This window comes from Siphateles boraxobius, unplaced genomic scaffold (assembly GCF_051911475.1).
Source record: "Siphateles boraxobius isolate OS27281-9 unplaced genomic scaffold, OSU_SipBor_1 55, whole genome shotgun sequence".
NCBI classification, from domain to species: domain Eukaryota; kingdom Metazoa; phylum Chordata; class Actinopteri; order Cypriniformes; family Leuciscidae; genus Siphateles; species Siphateles boraxobius.
This window is the reverse complement of record NW_027509181.1, coordinates 8,300,874-8,320,641: the sequence shown is the minus strand read 5'-3', so window position 1 is coordinate 8,320,641 and position 19,768 is coordinate 8,300,874. Positions and strand designations below refer to the sequence as shown.

Here is a 19,768-nt window from a genome sequence, read left to right as displayed (position 1 = left end):
CCCCCCAAAAGTGTCCTTTTATTGTGGCCAGCCTAAGGCACACCTGTGCAATAATCATACTGCCTAATCAGCATCTTAATATGCCACACTTTTGAGGTGGACTGATAACCTCGGCAAAGGAGAATTGCTCACTAACACAGATTTAGACAGATTTGTGAACAATATTTGAGAGAAATAGGCCTTTTGTGTACGTGTGTGTGTGTGTGTGTGTGTGTGTGTGTGTGTGTGTGTGTGTGTGTGTGTGTGTGTGTGTGTGTGTGTGTGTGTGTGTGTGTGTGTGTGTGTGTGTGTGTGTGTTGTAATAATATTACTGTTTTGACTGTATTTTTGATCAAATTAATACAGCCTTGATAAGCATAAGAGAAAAATCTTGAATTAAGTTGATTTATTTTGACCCCAGTGGCAAATTAATTTTTAAGCATAAATCTATAGTAACAATAATTAGGGGTGTTAGCAAAAAACATAAACAATAAAAACAATCTTGAATTAAGTTTATTTTGACCCCAGTGGCATATTTTTAAGCATAAATCTACACTAACAATAATTAGTGGTGTTAGCAAAAAGCAAAAACAATAAGTGATGACAACTTATCCAGTTTGAAGAATTGTTCTTAATGTTACTGTAAAACAAGACAGTAATACTGATTGAGGACAAAAAAATTCTAGTGATGAAGCAACAACAAAAAAAGATTAATTCAAAATCACTGATTTAATAACTAATAAAACTCTGAGAGCCACTGATGTACATTAAAATATTCATTATCTTTTGATATTTTGATATTTATTTGATGCAGGTCTAAAGTAGATCTGATGTTATCCACCTAGACAGACCAAGCTTCCTTTTCAATATTATTAAATATTTATTTTTGCTATGTGATTTTTAGATGAAGGTGGACTCAAAATCAGGACTGCCCAAGCCCAGAAGCAATAGTGGCAGCAGTTGGAAAAAAGTGTCGTCCGAGGACAAACCGAAGGTTGAAGGAGGTGAGGAGTGCCGCACAGATGAGCAGGCCTTCCTGGTGGCGCTGTATAAGTACATGAAAGAGAGGAAAACTCCCATTGAGAGGATACCGTACCTGGGCTTCAAACAGAGTGAGTACAGATTCTTAACCAGAGCTCTAGAGATCTCAAGTGCTAGTTTTATCATCAACCTCAGAGCCAAATTGAAAAAAAATGTGTGTGCCATTTTATGGTCACTAGTTCAAGGCGAAATTGATGCTATTTTAAAAAGTCAAGCATGCTGGAAGTATCTATTTCCTCAACAAAAAAAAAAGCTAATTCTGTCATCTTACCCTCATAAGGGTCATTCCAAACCTGATCTTTTTTCTTTCGTGAAACACAAAAGGATATCTTAGGTAGAATGTCTGAACTTCTGTTTTTGCATACAAGATGGATGGTGATTTATACAGTCAAGCTGTTTACTGAGGCTTTCGGATCTCATTTGCAGTCACGTGGTATGTAAGAACTGATGGCATTTGCTGTTTATAATGCTAATATTGTGTCATAGAAGAAAAAAACAATACGGTTTGGAAAGACTTTAGAGTGTGAGAAAATGTCTTTGAGATTATGTGTCCTTCCAGTTCACACTAAACACCCTGCAGTGTTCGCAGTGGCCCAAAACAGAAAAAACTGTGTAATTTATATTTCAAAGTTGCAAAGTAGGTCAACACAACTTAAAAAAAACATATACATACAATTATTCCCTGGCAGCTCTGCGGATCGCTTTAATATAACATATCCAGCTCTGACCTGCAGTACACAGTGTGAATAAACAAGTAGCTTAACGCTCAACTCGGATAAAGTATGCAAGCAATCTGTTACTATTTAAATGCAGACAGCAGAGATTTTATTATTCATAATCTTTCCCCTTGACTTTCAACACTGTTGTCAGTCAAAAACATTACATTTCCGCATAGAAATATGCACATGCCAACATCTAGCCTGAATCTTGATGTATTCATGACTACACATATCACTAAATAATAGCTCTCTTCAAAAACCTAGTCAGCTGCCTAAAACACACAATTATCCTGACTTTTAAAATAGGCAATCCTAGAATGCATTGCACATTCAATGAAAAATAAAAATAAAAAACATTTGGGTAGCAGATTGAGTCAAGAGAAATATAATTGTGTATCAATGAATACTGCAAATATTAATTAAAAATAGATCAGGCTGATGTATCATATATCGTCTCTGCTTGAGTGTTGCATCATTAGCTTAGCGACATGCTAACACCAATCTCCATTGGAATTAACTTCAAGCAGGTAAAAGCGCTATTTGTGGGATTTCATTTTAATTATCTTGGTACCAGCAAGGCACCTTATTACGTTATGGAATAAATCTGTTGACTGACTGAAAGCCTATTATTTGAGTTTTATATAAAAGGATCATTTGCTGTTATCCATGAACAAATAGGGACATATTTGTCCTACGTCAAGATGCACACATGAGTGTAGGAGTCTCTGCGTGAGCCGGAGAGCAGAAGAGACGTACTCTGCCATGTTCTTACTCACACTACAGATGCTCGTCATTAGGCTATAAACCTTTTTTAACCCTCATATATTGTGACACATACTTTTTGTGGAGGGTGATTCATACTTCTATGAAAGCAATGAATCGGGCATCAATTTCCTGACTTCAAAGTGTTTGGGACAAATTAAACATTCCATCTGACAAATAATGTGTTGATTAAAGTGTTAATAAACAGCTTTGTGTCATCTCAAGCTGAATTAAAGGATAGTTCAACCCAAAAACTTCTATTATTGTTCTGTTAAATCTGTCATTAATAAACACTGATCAACGCACACACACAGAGCACATGAAATATAAAACAAATTAATTGGTTTTCCCACATCAAGCAAGCACTTTTAAGCTTCCGCATATCATATTTGATGTGCTCTATGTATGTGTTGATCAATGCTTATATATGAATAATAGCCTAAATTGTCCAAAGACACAATCGCTATATAAGACTTTAAACTGCTTGATTCATTTACAGTTATTTTATAATCTCTTTATGTAATTTTTGATGTGTGCAAGTTCTTGATGGACAGAAGTCTCTCAGGTTTCATTAAAAATATCTTCATGTTTCAAAGATGAACGAAGATCTTTTGGTTTGGAATGGCATGAGGATGAGTAAATGATGACAGAATTTTCATTTTTGAAAATTAGCTAACCCTTTAATAGATTTTAAGAGATGTTGGGAGATAAAGAAAGGTAACAAGAGTTGATAGGGTTGACAGCTCTACAGAAAAAAAATATGGTAACAGGGTTAGTGTATAATAACTGTATACTATGTAAAATCTAAACATATAGAGAGACATAACAAAGACAAAAATCGCATAAAGAAAGGAAATAACATTGAGGACAAGACAAGAAAATAAACTAAAATGGTTTTAAGATACTAAGATTTGAAATTTAGGGGTATAAACGATGCAAAGTTGTTCCTTTAGGGGGAACTGCCCCTGTGACTAGCTGTTTTTTTACAAAAGAAATTTCCTAGCAGAATTTGTACTTTTGCTGATGTATCAAAGTGCCAGAAAGCAGCTCTCGGCTATACGTTTAATGTCATTCAGCTGACTTAAAAACAACTCACCCCGTAACACGACAGTCCATCAGAAGTTGCTATTGGGAGGAGGCAAAAATCAATATGGCCTGATATGAGGACAGAAAAACACCGCTCTCACTCTGACGAATGCCGTAGCTTTGTGTTCGCGGCGATTGAATCTTGATTGATTAGTCCGCCAGCCGCAAAGTCTGTCATTAATTTCTGCTGTGCCTTATTCATAAATGTGGCACAGCTCTGCTTCATTAAACTGACACAAATTTATTTCGTTTTCATCTCGCTCACTCTCTAAGAGGGCCCCTGCTTAGCATTAGCATTCATGTGACGAAAATTAAATGACAGGGAATGGATTGTCGACAAGCGTTTCAAGTTTTTATTTGATGTTCGATTGATTTGAAGAGGGTGTTAAAATGGCTGTGTTCAGAATGGAATGTTAGAGTACTTTATATTGCTTAGTAAACACTATATATCCAGTCTACTATTATTTAAAAGTTTGTATTGAAAAAGTAGGCATTATATATATATATATATATATATATATATATATATATATACTGCATACCATTTTTATATGTACTATATATCAAATGTCAAATGCTTAATTGTTTATATCATTGCAAAATATAAACCTAAGTTATTGCCCAGCTTTAATGAGACTGTGAGGCATGAAGATATTAAGATTTTACAAACATTAACATCAGGATTTTCTGTAAAGCTACTTTGGAACTGTGTATTGTGAAAAGCGTTATATAAATAAGATTGACTTGACTTGAACTGCCTATTTTACAGTAATGTTACATAGACGCCACATGACCTCATTATTTTTGCCAGTGAGTGGCATACAATTATCATCTTCAAAATGGAACAATAATTTGCCGTTTTTAATTTAAATGTCAAAATTTTGGGCAGTCGGATCAAATAATGAGTCAAATGGGATGTATAATTACTTCCAGTCCAACGACCACACTGGAAATGGAACGTCAAGTTGAAAGTTTACTGCATTGCATTGTGGGATACATCAGTGCATACTGAATACTGTACATTTTTGCATATAGTAGAACATCCGGGTGTTCCGTGTATGGGAAAATTCTCATGCGCACTGTACACTGCTGATGCCATAGTATAGTAGTATGTTATTCCAAATACGACCTATACGAACATTTCCTTCTGCTCTCCTGTGGAACTAATCGTCATCCTTGTTATCCTTCTTACAGTAAACCTTTGGACTATGTTTCAAGCGGCTCAGAAACTGGGAGGATACGAGGTGGTGAGTGTTTACACAATTTGTTTGAAATTCAGTGCCTTTGGCAGCACGCTTTTTCCTTTGGCTCTGAAAGATTCCAAAAAAAAAAAAAAAAAAATCAAGAGTTTCATTTTTTTCCAGCCTGCCATGTAATGTGTGTTTACTAGACTCTGGCCTGGATGCGGAACTTTCTCACATCCAAATTTGGCCAGAGCGCTCGCAGTTGTTATAAAATCTACAAGTGGAAAACACGTGTAACCCTTTTGCGGTGGAGGAAATTGGTTGGGGCCTGTTCACTACCCATGTTGAGGCTCTTAAGGGACTATTATTGTGCAACAAGCGAACTGCACAATAAAGGGAATTCGCTTGGCAGCTTATCTGACATCTGCTCTGCTAAAATATGGTGAAAACATTAAAGTCCCTTCTATGTGAACAGCTATTCAATATTTTCAGCAGCTCTGTACTCATTCATCAACTCTGAAGTTATTCAGATTAAAAGCAAACAGGAAGTCACTTCTCGCTCCTTTGCTCTTTTCATCCGATGTATTGATACGGCTTCCCGGGTTTTTTTTTTTTTTTTTTTTTTTAAGCGAACAGTCATTTTTTTGTCCTTTGGCTGCCTGGATTCTCTTTGCCACAGAATGCTTGGCTTTAAATGCAACTAACATCTGTAATAAAAATCATTGTGCAGGAGGAGTCATGATGTCATTAGAAACATTTATATTGCACAAAAAGATCTTCCTGGGGTTGAAGTTTAGTTTAATACAGTTTTAATACCACAACTGTACTCCAGACCCGAAACCTGCCTCGTACACAATGGCGATGTGAAAACAAACCGCAGTCAAGGGCTATTATGACTGAGGGAGTTTAGAGAAGGCAGCAGAGGCCATAGGGGCGATTCTGTTCTCATGCTGTCAAAACGGCAAACGCTTCATTAAACGCCGTAGGAGACAGCAGATGCCCTACCCAGTGAGTCAAGTTACCGAAGGAAAGTACAGCTCATGGTCAACGATATTTTAATTGAAGTGTTTCTGCAGTCGAATGGATTGTAGTGATTAGGTCTCCGTGGACATTGGGTCACACGGTATTCTGGAACACTCTGAGAATATTGTTCTTATTTGTGTTGTAACTAGTCTGTGGTGAATATATTGGCTCCGGCGACCAAATCGCTCATGCATTAATTCCCCAGCACTTGATGCATGCGGTTTTCCACGGAATGCATTTTATTGAGAGAGTCAGCCATTAGCTGAGGGAAACAGCCATTAAAAATCTTTTAACCCTCGTACACTGAATGCACTAAAGGTCTCTCATGAATATTAATCGCTGTGTATGTGAATTATGTTAATCTGTTACGCGTTTTCTTTTTTCCTCTTTAGTTAAGAGTATGCATACATAAATTTCATTTAAAAAACTCAATATCTAATGACCTTGCATGGGACATCATTCGCTCAGTGTCATTTATAATATAAAGCTTACGGGATCTGTTTAATATGCATCAAGTGACCTTCTTATTTTCATCACTCAACAATAAAGAAAGCCCAGCATACATGTTTAATGCATGATTAGTGGAATGCTAATATCTGTGTTTATTTCATTTCTGCTCCATGCACACATCCATTACATGAACATCTTTGTCTTTCATAATGGACTCCCCCTTCCCATTGCAGATCACAGCGCGACGCCAGTGGAAAAATGTATATGATGAACTGGGCGGCAACCCGGGAAGCACTAGTGCCGCCACGTGCACACGAAGACACTACGAGAGGTATGTCTTCTCATTTCCTCAGTCAGGTCAGATTGCATTTTCTGGGATTTCTTAGATTGCGGAATTTGGTGGAATTGATTTAAATATGGTAATATGTGTTAAACGATGCTGAGAGTATTAAAGTTCTATTGGTAGCTGAAAGAATGATTAGACAAAACAAAAAAATTAGGGAGGCAAGGAGGCATTTCTGCAATTCTGCGGAAATCTGCTGACTTTTCTGTGAAATTCTGTGTGGGTCTGCTTTTTAGTATGCTTATGGATGATAGGATGTGCCCATTAAAAAACATGCACTGACACTGTTGATTTTATTATTTATACCCCATATTATTAGCAGCCCTGCATGAAAGCTGTGCCTGCGGAATTAGCTCAGCAGATTTGGAACACCCAAATTATTATTTTTATAAGTTTAATCACTTTATCCTACTTAACTTTTTTTCTATATATACACAGGTCCTTCTCAAAAAATTAGCATATTGCGATAAAGTTCATTATTTTCCATAATGTAATGATAAAAATTAAACTTTCATATATTTTAGATTCATTGCACACCAACTGAAATATTTCAGGTCTTTTATTGTTTTAATACTGATGATTTTGGCGTACAGCTCATGAAAACCCAAAATTCCTATCTCAAAAAATTAGCATATTTCATCCGACCAATAAAAGAAGTGTTTTTAATACAAAAAAAAATTTCAACCTTCAAATAATTATGTTCAGTTATGCACTCAATACTTGGTCGGGAATCCTTTTGCAGAAATGACTGCTTCAATGCGGCGTGGCATGGAGGCAGTCAGCCTGTGGCACTGCTGAGGTGTTATGGAGGCCCAGGATGCTTCGATAGCGGCCTTAAGCTCATCCAGAGTGTTGGGTCTTGCGTCTCTCAACTTTCTCTTCACAATATCCCACAGATTCTCTATGGGGTTCAGGTCAGGAGAGTTGGCAGGCCAATTGAGCACAGTAATACCATGGTCAGTAAACCATTTACCAGTGGTTTTGGCACTGTGAGCAGGTGCGAGGTCGTGCTGAAAAATGAAATCTTCATCTCCATAAAGCTTTTCAGCAGATGGAAGCATGAAGTGCTCCAAAATCTCCCGATAGCTAGCTGCATTGACCCTGCCCTTGATAAAACCCAGTGGACCAACACCAGCAGCTGACATGGCACCCCAGACCATCACTGACTGTGGGTACTTGACACTGGACTTCAGGCATTTTTGCATTTCCTTCTCCCCAGTCTTCCTCCAGACTCTGGCACCTTGATTTCCGAATGACATGCAAAATTTGCTTTCATCCGAAAAAAGTACTTTAGACCACTGAGCAACAGTCCAGTGCTGCTTCTCTGTAGCCCAGGTCAGGCGCTTCTGCCGCTGTTTCTGGTTCAAAAGTGGCTTGACCTGGGGAATGCGGCACCTGTAGCCCATTTCCTGCACACGCCTGTGCACGGTGGCTCTGGATGTTTCTACTCCAGACTCAGTCCACTGCTTCCGCAGGTCCCCCAAGGTCTGGAATCGGTCCTTCTCCACAATCTTCCTCAGGGTCCGGTCATCTCTTCTTGTTGTACAGCGTTTTTTGCCACACTTTTTCCTTCCCACAGACTTCCCACTGAGGTGCCTTGATACAGCACTCTGGGAACAGCCTATTTGTTCAGACATTTCTTTCTGTGTCTTACCCTCTTGCTTGAGGGTGTCAATGATGGCCTTCTGGACAGCAGTCAGGTCGGCAGTCTTACCCATGATTGCGGTTTTGAGTAATGAAACAGGCTGGGAGTTTTTAAAAGCCTCAGGAATCTTTTGCAGGTGTTTAGAGTTAATTAGTTGATTCAGATGATTAGGTTAATAGCTCATTTAGAAAACCTTTTCATGATATGCTAATTTTTTGAGATAGGAATTTTGGGTTTTCATGAGCTGTATGCCAAAATCATCAGTATTAAAACAATAAAAGACCTGAAATATTTCAGTTGGTGTGCAATGAATCTAAAATATATGAAAGTTTAATTTTTATCATTACATTATGGAAAATAATGAACTTTATCACAATATGCTAATTTTTTGAGAAGGACTTGTATATATAAATCTTTGGTTCCCTTGACTTAAGGATCCAGAACAATGAGACACTGAGTAACAAATGTTAAACAAATTGTTTAAGGCATTGATTAGGTACAATATATTACCACAAATCCAGGATAATATAATTACCCAGCAGTATACTACACCAAACTAGTGATGCACTGAAATTAATTTTTTACAGAAACCCTGAAACCCGAAATTAATATATATATATATTGGATGGAAGGCGGCTAAGCGTGCAACACATAATGTTCTGTATTTTGAAAACAGCATAGACTCTCGGTTCATTAAAATGAGGATTGATAAAAAAAAAGAAATCAGCCCAGCCAAATCAAATAAATTTTTTTTTAAATCAGGTCAAATATTTTCGGTTGCTGGAATATTGGTGAATCACCACACCAAACCAATGAATGTTTCTATACAGTGTCTCTATAATTGTGTTCATTTACGGATGTACTGACATAGGGCTGAGTGAGCAACGAAAAAAGGACTGCTTCACTTTATTTACTCATGGAGCGACAAAGAAACATGGAGTAATGTATATTATATATACAGTATATATATATATACACACACACACACATATATAAATCAGGGGACGCTCCCAGGCAAGGGAGGCAGTGTCTCCTTTAAAAAAACTGGATGAGAAAATAATCGATATTACAAACATAAAACAAGCAAATATTGCAAAATAAATAATTTTAACACCGTCCAACAGCGACAGTCGCAGGTAAAGTAACAGCGGGAGTCTGCATCTCTCTTGCCTTCCCTGAGCCCATTGACTTTTAACAGACACATGCACTGGGTTTGATGGGGAGCAATTAAGAATGAATGGGGGAAGGTCACATGAGAGGAGGCAATGCCTCCATCGTGCTATGACTGGATATGATCGTTTATGATTGGATATGATTGGTTCGTGCGATAAATATTTCCTCTTGTTTTCGTGCGCGTTCGCGTATTGGTTTGAATGAAGAAAATGATGGTGTTAATCACTTAGATATCACTGCTTTGTGTCACGTCAAAATCAAACTTGAAATGGCCTGCAAACATGATGACTGTTGGGGGTTTTTAGAATGTTTTTAAAAGGCATAAAAATACTAACTTGATGAGATTTATACTTGGTATTAAATAGAACATTAATTACATAGTGTAATTGCATCTGGTCTCTCTTTATTATATAATGTTTATTTAATCAGGAAAAAGTGACAACATTAAAGGACAAGTTCGGTATTTTACACTTACAGCCCTGTTTTAAGATCGTTTCTGATGAAATAGAACGGTTAAGATTGAAATTTGGACAAATGTTGCTGTCCCGAGAATTTTCGGTTTCTGTGGTAGCACAACCACAGAAACACAGTGTGTGTGTGTGTGTGTGTATATATATATATATATATATATATATATATACACACACACATACATACTTTCTATATACATACTTTCTATATACAATGAAATTAGTTTGATTATTACTATAAATAAATCAAATTAAACAGATAAAAAATGACTCAAATGGTGATATAAGACAGTGGTCACGCTTGTGCTTGTGAACTACAGTTTGAAATGCTGCATGTAGGGCAGGAGGAGACACTGTTATTGTATTTGCTCTGAAAGCTATCCAGTTTGACCTTTAAGGTTTGTGTGACATGTCTCTTTCTTCCGTCTGGCTCATCGAGGGCTTTAGTGGGGCCCGGGCAGGTGGAGTTGGCAGGGATTGTGTTCCTGGCAGCATTCCACCTTCAAACTTAGTGCTGAGTCAATAGCCACCAATAATGTATCTGTTCAATGAAAAATAGGCTGCCAAAATTCGATGTTATAACCTTGATCAAACAGTCAGGGATGTGCTGATGTGTCTACTTGTGCAGCTGCTACCAAGAGTAATTAATTGAATTAATTTGCCCAGCAAATGAAGCCATTCTGTACGTGGTTTGCGAGTGAAAGGCATTATCTGCGGCCGCTTCACCGGCTCGTCTTCGGTTTCGGGACGAGCTACCTATTGTTCGGCTACAAGCTCTGCTCATTGGAGCCCAGCTCAAGTGGCTTTTCATAGGAGTCCACAGATGGGAATAAAGATGTCTGGATTTTTTTATTTTTTTTATGAGTGACCTCACTCCTGCAAAACAAGCCGAACATGCCTTGATCGTGTGTGTGTGTGTGTGTGTGTGTGTGTGTGTGTGTCTTTCTTTTCATCCCTCCCTACTCTGGGTAAATGATAAGTTCTTAAAAGATTTCTGTTAAGCACTTTCCCACCCTTTGAAGGGCAACCGACTGAACTGACTTTGTGTGGAATTACTCTTCTTAGAAAGAAGGCACTCTAAAGAAAGTCATGAATTAGGCATGAAGATGGATTTCGATCATGTGGTACATGGCTGTAACTCAGTAAAATCAATGAAAATCAATATTTAAAGGAATAGCTCACCCAAAAATCCTATCATTTTCTCACCCATGTCATCCCAAGCCTGTATGACGATGGTCATGTTGAAGAATGCACTGGCTTTTCCTTAATGAAAGTGAATGGAAACGACATGTTATGCTCCACAAAATTACAATAAAGTGTTACAATTACAAAATCATATGACAGATTTGCGGGCTAATTGACTTTAACAAGTTATCAATTAATTACAACATCATTTCTGCCTATTCCTCAGAAGACTTGAAATATAGAGCATGTGTTTTATGGACGACTTTTATGATGCGTTTTTGGCCATTTTGTCATTCACTTTTATTGTATGAAGAAGAGCAGCCAGGATATTCTTCAAAAATGTACCTTTTGTGTTCTTCAGAAGAATAAAAAGTTGTACGAGTTTGAAACCGCTTAAGGGTGAGTAAATAGGGTGAGTGTTCTCCAACTGCTGCTAATGATATTTACTGTATTATCTGATTAGCTTTTGGCTATGTTTGTTGTGGGGGAAGAGAATCAAATGTAGATTACAAATTAGGTCATAAAATATGACATCAATAACCTTGAGAGAGACTGCAGCATTACACCCCCCCTCCCCTCCCCTCCGCCTTTTAATTATATAGGTCAGTGGCACTGATCAATCTGGCCCATGCTTATTTATTTAATCCTCCTTTTCCCAGAGAGAGAGAGAGATCTTTGTTCCCAAAATGTTCTGCTTATGAATGCCTGTGCAGATAACAGCATTCCATAAACCTTGTCATGTAACTTTAGTCCCTCTATCGCTGAGGTTCATTTTGTTGCCGTGTGAATTTCTACTGTCCCCTTTTTTTTAAAAAAGCTCTACAGATATTTCTCCATGCACTCGGCACTACAGAACTACCTAAATTCAGGATTCATGCATATTTGCATAATGTTTGAATAATATTTGCAGTACCATGTACAATACAAATATTATCTTACAATATAAAAAACGACTGATAGGTGCATTCACTGCCTCGAAATGGAATGCTAACCTACTAGTTACTGAATAAAACCTTTCAGGAAATACTGTATACTGCATACAATGTGAATGCATTATGCAACAAAGAATGCTTGGTGACACTTTACAAAAAGATACATTAGTTAACTACCTTAATTAACATGAACTACGAATGAACAATACTTTTTCAGCATTTATTAATCGTAGTTAATATTAATTTACTATTACATTATTAAAGTCAAATGTTGTATTAGTTAATGCACTGTGAAGTAACATGAACAAACAGCTGTATTTTTATTAACTAACATTAACAAAGATTAATAAATACTGAAACAAATGTATTGCTCATTGTTAGCTCATGTTAGTAAATACATTAATGTATAATGAACCTTATTGTAAAGTTTTAAACAGCATATGTTGCATATATTTACATAACGAATGTCATCTAATGGTTATATTGGAAATAAAATTATCTATTATTATTATTATTATTATGGAAATTCAATTTTTTATAACATTTGCTACATTTTACAGCTTTGCAAATTTGGGAAAATGTGCACATTTTGTAATCTCCATATGGTAGAAATACTAAGTAGTACCTGTGTGTTAGTATGCTATTCCAAACATAGCAGTTGCATTGTGGGATTTATAGTACAATACCTCGCAGTTCTTGATTATTGATTTTTGTATCCTCCCCTAGAATTAATGTTTGCTCTAAATTCAACCAAGTCACGCTTCACAGAACTCATCCTTGAACCTCTACCCAGTATGACAGATTTTAATGCAAGCCCTTTAAGTGAAGTTTAATGGTCTGGCTTTAAGGGAAGGCTTTTTCCTAGGGAGTATTGCATCGGCTGTTTTTGTCCCCTGAGAGATCTGCGCTTCATTTGAGACTGCAGCTGTAGTAAACAATAGCAGTATGCATTTATTATCCCTCAAATCATTAGCAAATGCACTGCATTATCCAACAATATCTCTGCTCCGAGTTCTCTTGAATGTCTGACGATAACGATTTGGGCTCTTAGAAATGCCAATCATTGATTCACATCTATTTATGATTAGCCGTTTATCTGTATTTACACCGTTTGCCTGTATTCACCAAGTGGAAAGGAGTGTTGGTGTGACATTGTGATTGTGAAAGCTGACAAAACCTAATTAAATCCCTGTTTGATCTAATTAGTTTATTATCGCAATTTGCATGTCGATTTACAGGCTCATTTGTCCTGCTAAGATTCCATCCTGTTCTTTTTTTTAACAAGACATGTGACAGTTTCAACCAGCACCCGTTGTCAGAAAAAATGTTTCTCTAAGGTACATTTTAAAATATTATTCGTTGATCATTCGATACAGGAGTGCTGTCTGACTGGCTAACATTTTTTTTTTTCTCATGTGTACAGTATATAATACATAATAATGTGGCTGTGATTCAACATGGCTGTCTTGGCAAGGTATATTATACACTATAAAAAGTGATCAGTTGACTTAACTTAAAAAAAGTGAGGAAACCCGTTCCCTTAAATTTATTAAGTTAATAAGCTTCATGCGTAATGGAGTTCACATAACTTAATTTTTACTTTTTACAGTGTAGAATATTGACAAAAAAAATGAAAAACGTACTGTTCTTATTGTATTTATTTGTTCATTAGGCTACTAACTAATTTACTGTTTCCCTAAATAATTACTAATCAGTCGATTATTTTGACAATTAATCGAGTAATTGGATAATAAATATTTTTACAATAAAAATAGTTGAACAATAGCCTTTAAAATGATTAAAAATACATGTATAATAACAATAAAATACAATATAATAACAAAATTGACAATTAATCGAGTAATTGGATAATAAATATTTTTACAATAAAAATAGTTGAACAATAACCTTTAAAATGATTTAAAATACATGTATAATAACAATAAGGCAATAATAATGGTTCAAATAAAGGTTCAAAAGCAAGTAATCATTTGGTTTTATTAAAAAACACTGTTAAAATACATAATGTAATATGCATAATCTAAACAATCAACTTAAGTACATATTATAACAAATGCCTGCAGAGAACGCCAATGGCCTTGTGATTGTTGTTACACTTTACAGCAGATCAAAATATTGGCCAAACAGCATATAATGTCCACTTAATCTTTAATATTTGGCCACATCTTTACAATAGAAATGTTACAGCCACTTTAATTTCTTGAAAAAAGAACATGTGGACCAGTCGTGTAGTCCTAAAAAAAAAAAGGAAAAAAAAGTGGTCTAATATTCGTAAGGTGTAGCATTTACTGTAGCATTTTGCGCATATATTCATTTAACTGAATCTCAGCATATATAGCACTATGCTATATTAGGATTTTTAAATGGTTTTAATATATCGAGCAGCTTCAGAAAACAGTCTAATAATGTGGTTCATAGATTCTCGTCCGTGGTAATTTTCCGGTTAATCAACATGGGTAAATTGCAATTGTCTAAGTTAAATATTAGTTTAAATGAAGTTGTTAATATGAATATCAATACATTGTAAGTGTGTCCGATAGCTTATCGGTTTTCCTGTTGTATTAGAATTGGTTAAATTTATATCAAGAAAAAATGAAAAGGTGCTTCCCAGTACAACACAGCAGAAATAGAAACCATCAAACTTGTTGCTTGTCATGGTTGTGGCTGGCTAGGACACCAAAAAAAAAGATGGCTATTATTGCTTGTCACTTTATTGTCAGCTGACATTGACGACAAAGTTTTTGCAAAGTTAGGAAAGTCTGCACTGTGTCACTAACCCATATTAAACATGTCTTAAGGTTTGTCCTGTATTGCCGCACGCTCCGTTTCCCCGAGTATTTATAATGTGGAGTTTAAAAGCTTTGTTTAAGCCTTTGTTTTGGAACAACCACCATGTTGATGTAGTTTCTTTATCCATGTATGGCTTATTTATGCTTTATTACCTCACATTGTACTGAGAGAATAAGTGCTGTGTTTATCTTGGGCTAAAGATTGAGCGGCGTTCAAGCTCAGGCCTTTAATTTAATGTCTTTAAATCACTGCCCAGGAATGTGGCTTTCATTTCAGCCGCATCACAGAACCAATTCCAACAATCAAATATTTTGCAGGGAGGATGTCTCTGTACAAACCACGTACACTACAAAAACACAGGCTCTCATTGCGCATTATTTAGAACGTTTAATAATTAAAGCTGGCTTTTGAAAGTTAATGGGTTTTAGCCTGAAGGGAGTGAGTGAGGTAATTTAAGGTCTAAAGGCCAGGAATGACAAAAGGCCTGCTTCGGCGTTCCTTCCCCTCGCTGTTTAACTGTGTGAGTCTGGATTAGTTCAAGGGTCGACTTCTCAACAAAACCTTTCAGGCGTCCTGCGTAGCTTGGGCAACAATGTCTTTTTCTCTCTCTCACACACACAGCTTACATTCTCTCTACCTCTATGATTGATTCACAGTTTTACCCTCTGGAGAAAAGCAGAAAAATATCATATATTTTTCCCCCTTCAATCCCAGCTCGTACAGATGTGATTATGAACGTGCTGGTTTTAGGTTGGTTTGCTCGGCCGTAACCTCTATTATGTCCAATAACAGGCCTCGGGTTGTTTGTTTTAACGCCAGTTTATCATTGGAAACCTGCTGAACTGCCATCTAGCTGTGTGTGTCGTCTACTGCTGCTGTGGTCAGAATTTACGGTTCGTGGCATTTCGACAAGCACTCATTAGGGCCACTTCTGTGGAAGTAAACTTAAGGCTCCATCAGGCGGCTTGTTTAATAAGCAGTAATGTCGGATCCCGGGCACGTCTCCCCAACACCAAAGCGGTGGAATGAGATGAATGAGAAAATGAAATTGTTGATGTCAACAACCATTTGTCTTAGTTATTTTCGGTATGTGGCCTGATGGGTGCCGAGCGAGATGAGAGAGCGCACTCAAAGACAAACGTGCTAAAAATAGACTTGAAACAGTTGAGGTTGTGATTCTTTGTAATGTTTTACTTCCTGTTTTGTGGGCCTGTCACAGCTGGGTATTACGCCATCTTGTGACCAAGAAGCAGAAGTGCATCATGAACAGTGCTGAGCCTGTAGAAAAATGTATCTAAAGAAAATAATGCCACCACACTGGTAAAAAAAAAAACCTACTCAAAACCATGTCAAGGTCACATTTTGCCCCAAAATCAAAAATATAGTGCCTATTAATAGCACTCTTAAGATATTTTGCAGTTTGCACAAATGGATCATTTGACATATTTACTTCTTGGCTTTAATCACCATTATTCTATTTTGATGATTTTTCATTGCTAATTAATTAGTAATGTTAATAAGTAATATTTTTATTTCAAATAAAGTAAATATATGCATTATTTTTTTTAATCTGTATAAATGAAAGGCAGTACAACAAATGCTACTGTGACACAAATAATATGTAATAAAAAAAAATAATGAATGAATCAAATAAAGAATGCTCAATAAATAAAATCTCTTTTTCCATTACTTATAATGAAAATTGTGGGGAGAAATGTGCTTAACTGTGATAAAAATGTCACAAAAGGTCCTAAAATAGGCTTTATTTATCTTTGTGCACAGCATGGAACAAATAAAATGACATTCTGAACATTCTTCAATTGTTTCATGAGATTCACCCAAATACTGCCTGTGTCATATTTATTTTTGTGCTGAGAGACTTTATGCACTGAAATTTACTGGAATCAAATCACATTAATAATGATTTAATACTTGTTTAAAACTTGAAACCACCCACGTCTATGAAATGTCAGTTTACATAATATGATACATTAGTATATTTGTACTCACACTGTATTTCTGATACATTGGTACTTGTATATTTTTCCATTGCTATGGCAACACTGGATGTCCACATGCTATTCTTCAAATGCAAGTCTTTTGTATTATGTAATGCTTATGTAAATCATCAGATCTATTTGTGCATGAGCTCTTTCAGTGGGCAGAGGAAACCGGAGTATTGATTGTGGGATGTTGTTCTAATAGCGGGATCCGCGCTCACAGGAGTGCCGTGTTAAATATTAGTCATATGCTCTGCGAGTTAGAAGGAAAAGGGAAAAATATCTCCCAGCCCGAATGACTCACTCTTCAGAGAACATCTTTATATATACCAGCGATAAATTTGGCAGAAATTAAATGACACTTTTGGTTCCATTATAGTAACTCAATAATAGCGCGCTTGTTTTTCAAAGTGTCAAACTGTTCTTAGATTGCCCATTTTCCAAAGTCTCCTATCAAAAGTCAGAGATTTCAATGTGAACTTTCCCAATTTGAAAACAATAAGTTATTGTAGAGCTCGACCGAAGAATTTTACCGATAACTAGGTTGGACCACGATGACCGATAACCGATTAATCAACCGATAGTTTCTAAAATAATACCGAATGAAAGCAAACATATCACATTAAATAGTGCTGAATTTATTACAAAAATTTAAAAACAGTACTGAACCATGAAAATGTACTGTACTTTTTAAATATAAAAATATTAATTATACGTTTATCAATTATGTTAATTCATAGTGAAGAGAAACAACTTTAAAATGTAAAAAAAATATTAGTAAATGTTGAAATTAAAGAACAATACGTTTATTAACCTTGGTTAATGTTACAAATGGACTCTTATTGAAAATAAGATACCATTTCATATAATGCTTACAGATGGCCATCTTTACTGTATATCTACACAAAGGCCATAGCATTTAACATTGACATATATGTATATTGTATGTATACTCTGACACTTTTTTGCTTCTATTTTAGAACACTTGCAGTTATCTAATCAAAATAATAAAATAAGTATTACATTGACGATAAAAAAGGAACCGAAAGCGTTTCTGATATGTGTATATGTTTCTGTCGGCTGCATGACTATACAGTTTGCTTTCTCATGTCTCTAGCTTTAAATATGCTACTTTGCTGCATAACGAATGCATAAAAGCGTGAAATGCATAAATGCATGAAAATTAATATAAGTTGTTGGTGTTTTAAAGCCACTAGTGGTCATTTCAGCTGGAAACTGCAGTGAATTGTATGTATAGGTTTACGCTTTGCAAAAATATAGGTAGAGGCATCTTTTTCCCAACGAGAATGTGTTGAGTAATTTAAAAATATTGAAATAATTATTACATTTAAATTGAAAGAAAAAATTAAAGGATTTGAGTTTATTCTTTTCATAGCACTATACTCTTACTGTATGTCGACAGTTGACTCATTTGTGTCTTTTTAATTCTCCTAAGGACTTCTAGAAACAAAGTTGATCCTTAAATGTCTCAAGAAGTTTCAATTCAATGTCTAAGTAGTTTCAATTCACACCACAGCTACAGCCGTTATATTCAGAGTAATTCGTTGTAATGTGGTCTGTCGAACAAATTTAGAAAGGCGTCTTTTCAATACCATCCATCTGTGCAACTGCATACACCCTCGATACTAGTCAGTGACTGATATTGACCAAGTTTACTTGTCCTCATCCGCAAGCTGGCAGGGTTTTCGGTTCCGCCCTGGTCATGTGGTTGCGGTTAAGGTTTCAGCAAATAAAGTTGTATGGCTGGCAAGCGCTGGTCCCTTACAGTTCCCCTATTACATGCAGAAATGCCAGTTCTCCATGCAAGGAAAGCCCCACTGACCTCAGCACAGCTTCTTCCTCCATAATCCCACCAGCCACCGCTGTTCAGGAAATTGCAAAACACAAAACTGTAGATTACCATCTTCTAATGCGTCTCCTACAGCACCCTGCTAGAAAATATCACACCACTCGTCGTTTACATCAACTTCCAGTAACAGTTACGCAAGCCGGGCCTCCGTTACTGCGATCACATCTGCATTTACTCTGGATTTTTATAAGCACCACTTTCCAGTGGCCCACGTCTCTTATGTGGAACACATCCCCGGGCAAGGGTGGCAGGGAAAACAGCTCCTCGGCGGAGCATAAATGCTGGTCTTTGTATAATTGTTGCGTTCTTTAAGTATGATTAATTTTAGCGGTCCGGCGTTCTCTGAGATTCTTATTATGGAAATGAGTGTTATATAAAGATGGGGGGGTGGGGGGTATGGGTGCTGCAACACAATCTTATAACCCACTCAGCAGCCTTCCCAACAGAGAGAAGTGTGTGCAGACAAAAGCGTACAGGCGTATACCGACGCGGTTTCCAGCAGGCTGCTATCTCTGTGGTGATGCCCTTATCTGCCCACATTATAAAGCAAGCTTTATTCTCCTCACGATTCGAAAAGCAATTATGCATTTGAATTAATGACAGCACAGCAAAGTCACATTGTGACTGATTTTTTTGTGGACAAATTCAGGTGTTCATATTAATTGCAGCACTTTAAAGGGATATAAAAAGTGCTTGTCCCTAGAAATTATGTTTTTTCTGCCTTTGTGGTCTATAAGATTCTTTTGAACAGGCTCAAGGTGACACATTACCCAGGTCTAGTTTTCTAAACTAAATGATTCATTTGTTGAGGCAGTTTTTTTTAGTTCAACTTGACTGTGCTATCTGTGGTAAGTACTTTGCTCAAGGACACAAAAGTTCTCTAACAGCTCTTTCACGCCATCATGGCAGAGGGTCTGCAACAAACAAACAACATGTAGCATTGTTTGTTTACATGCGCTTTAAAAGTTTGATTTCTGACCACTTTAGAACATACATATACAGTACTGATGGACTTTCCTTTTCATTCCTATTCTTAATTTGAGGACATACACTAGTCAAAGTTTAGAATCATTAAGATGTTTTTGAAAGAATTTT

At 36.4% G+C, this 19,768-nt stretch overlaps 1 protein-coding gene across 2 annotated transcripts in view; it reads left to right on the top strand.

Moving 5' to 3' along the window:
- Window positions 1–19,768, top strand: part of arid5b (AT-rich interaction domain 5B) — a 134,027-nt gene that overhangs the window by 96,482 nt on the left and 17,777 nt on the right. For both annotated transcript variants that reach the window (XM_077206109.1, XM_077206107.1), the window contains exons 7-9: window positions 884–1,091; window positions 4,782–4,834; window positions 6,478–6,575. In XM_077206109.1, the coding sequence (XP_077062224.1) occupies window positions 884–1,091; window positions 4,782–4,834; window positions 6,478–6,575 (359 nt within the window). The remainder of the gene's footprint in view (window positions 1–883; window positions 1,092–4,781; window positions 4,835–6,477; window positions 6,576–19,768) is intronic.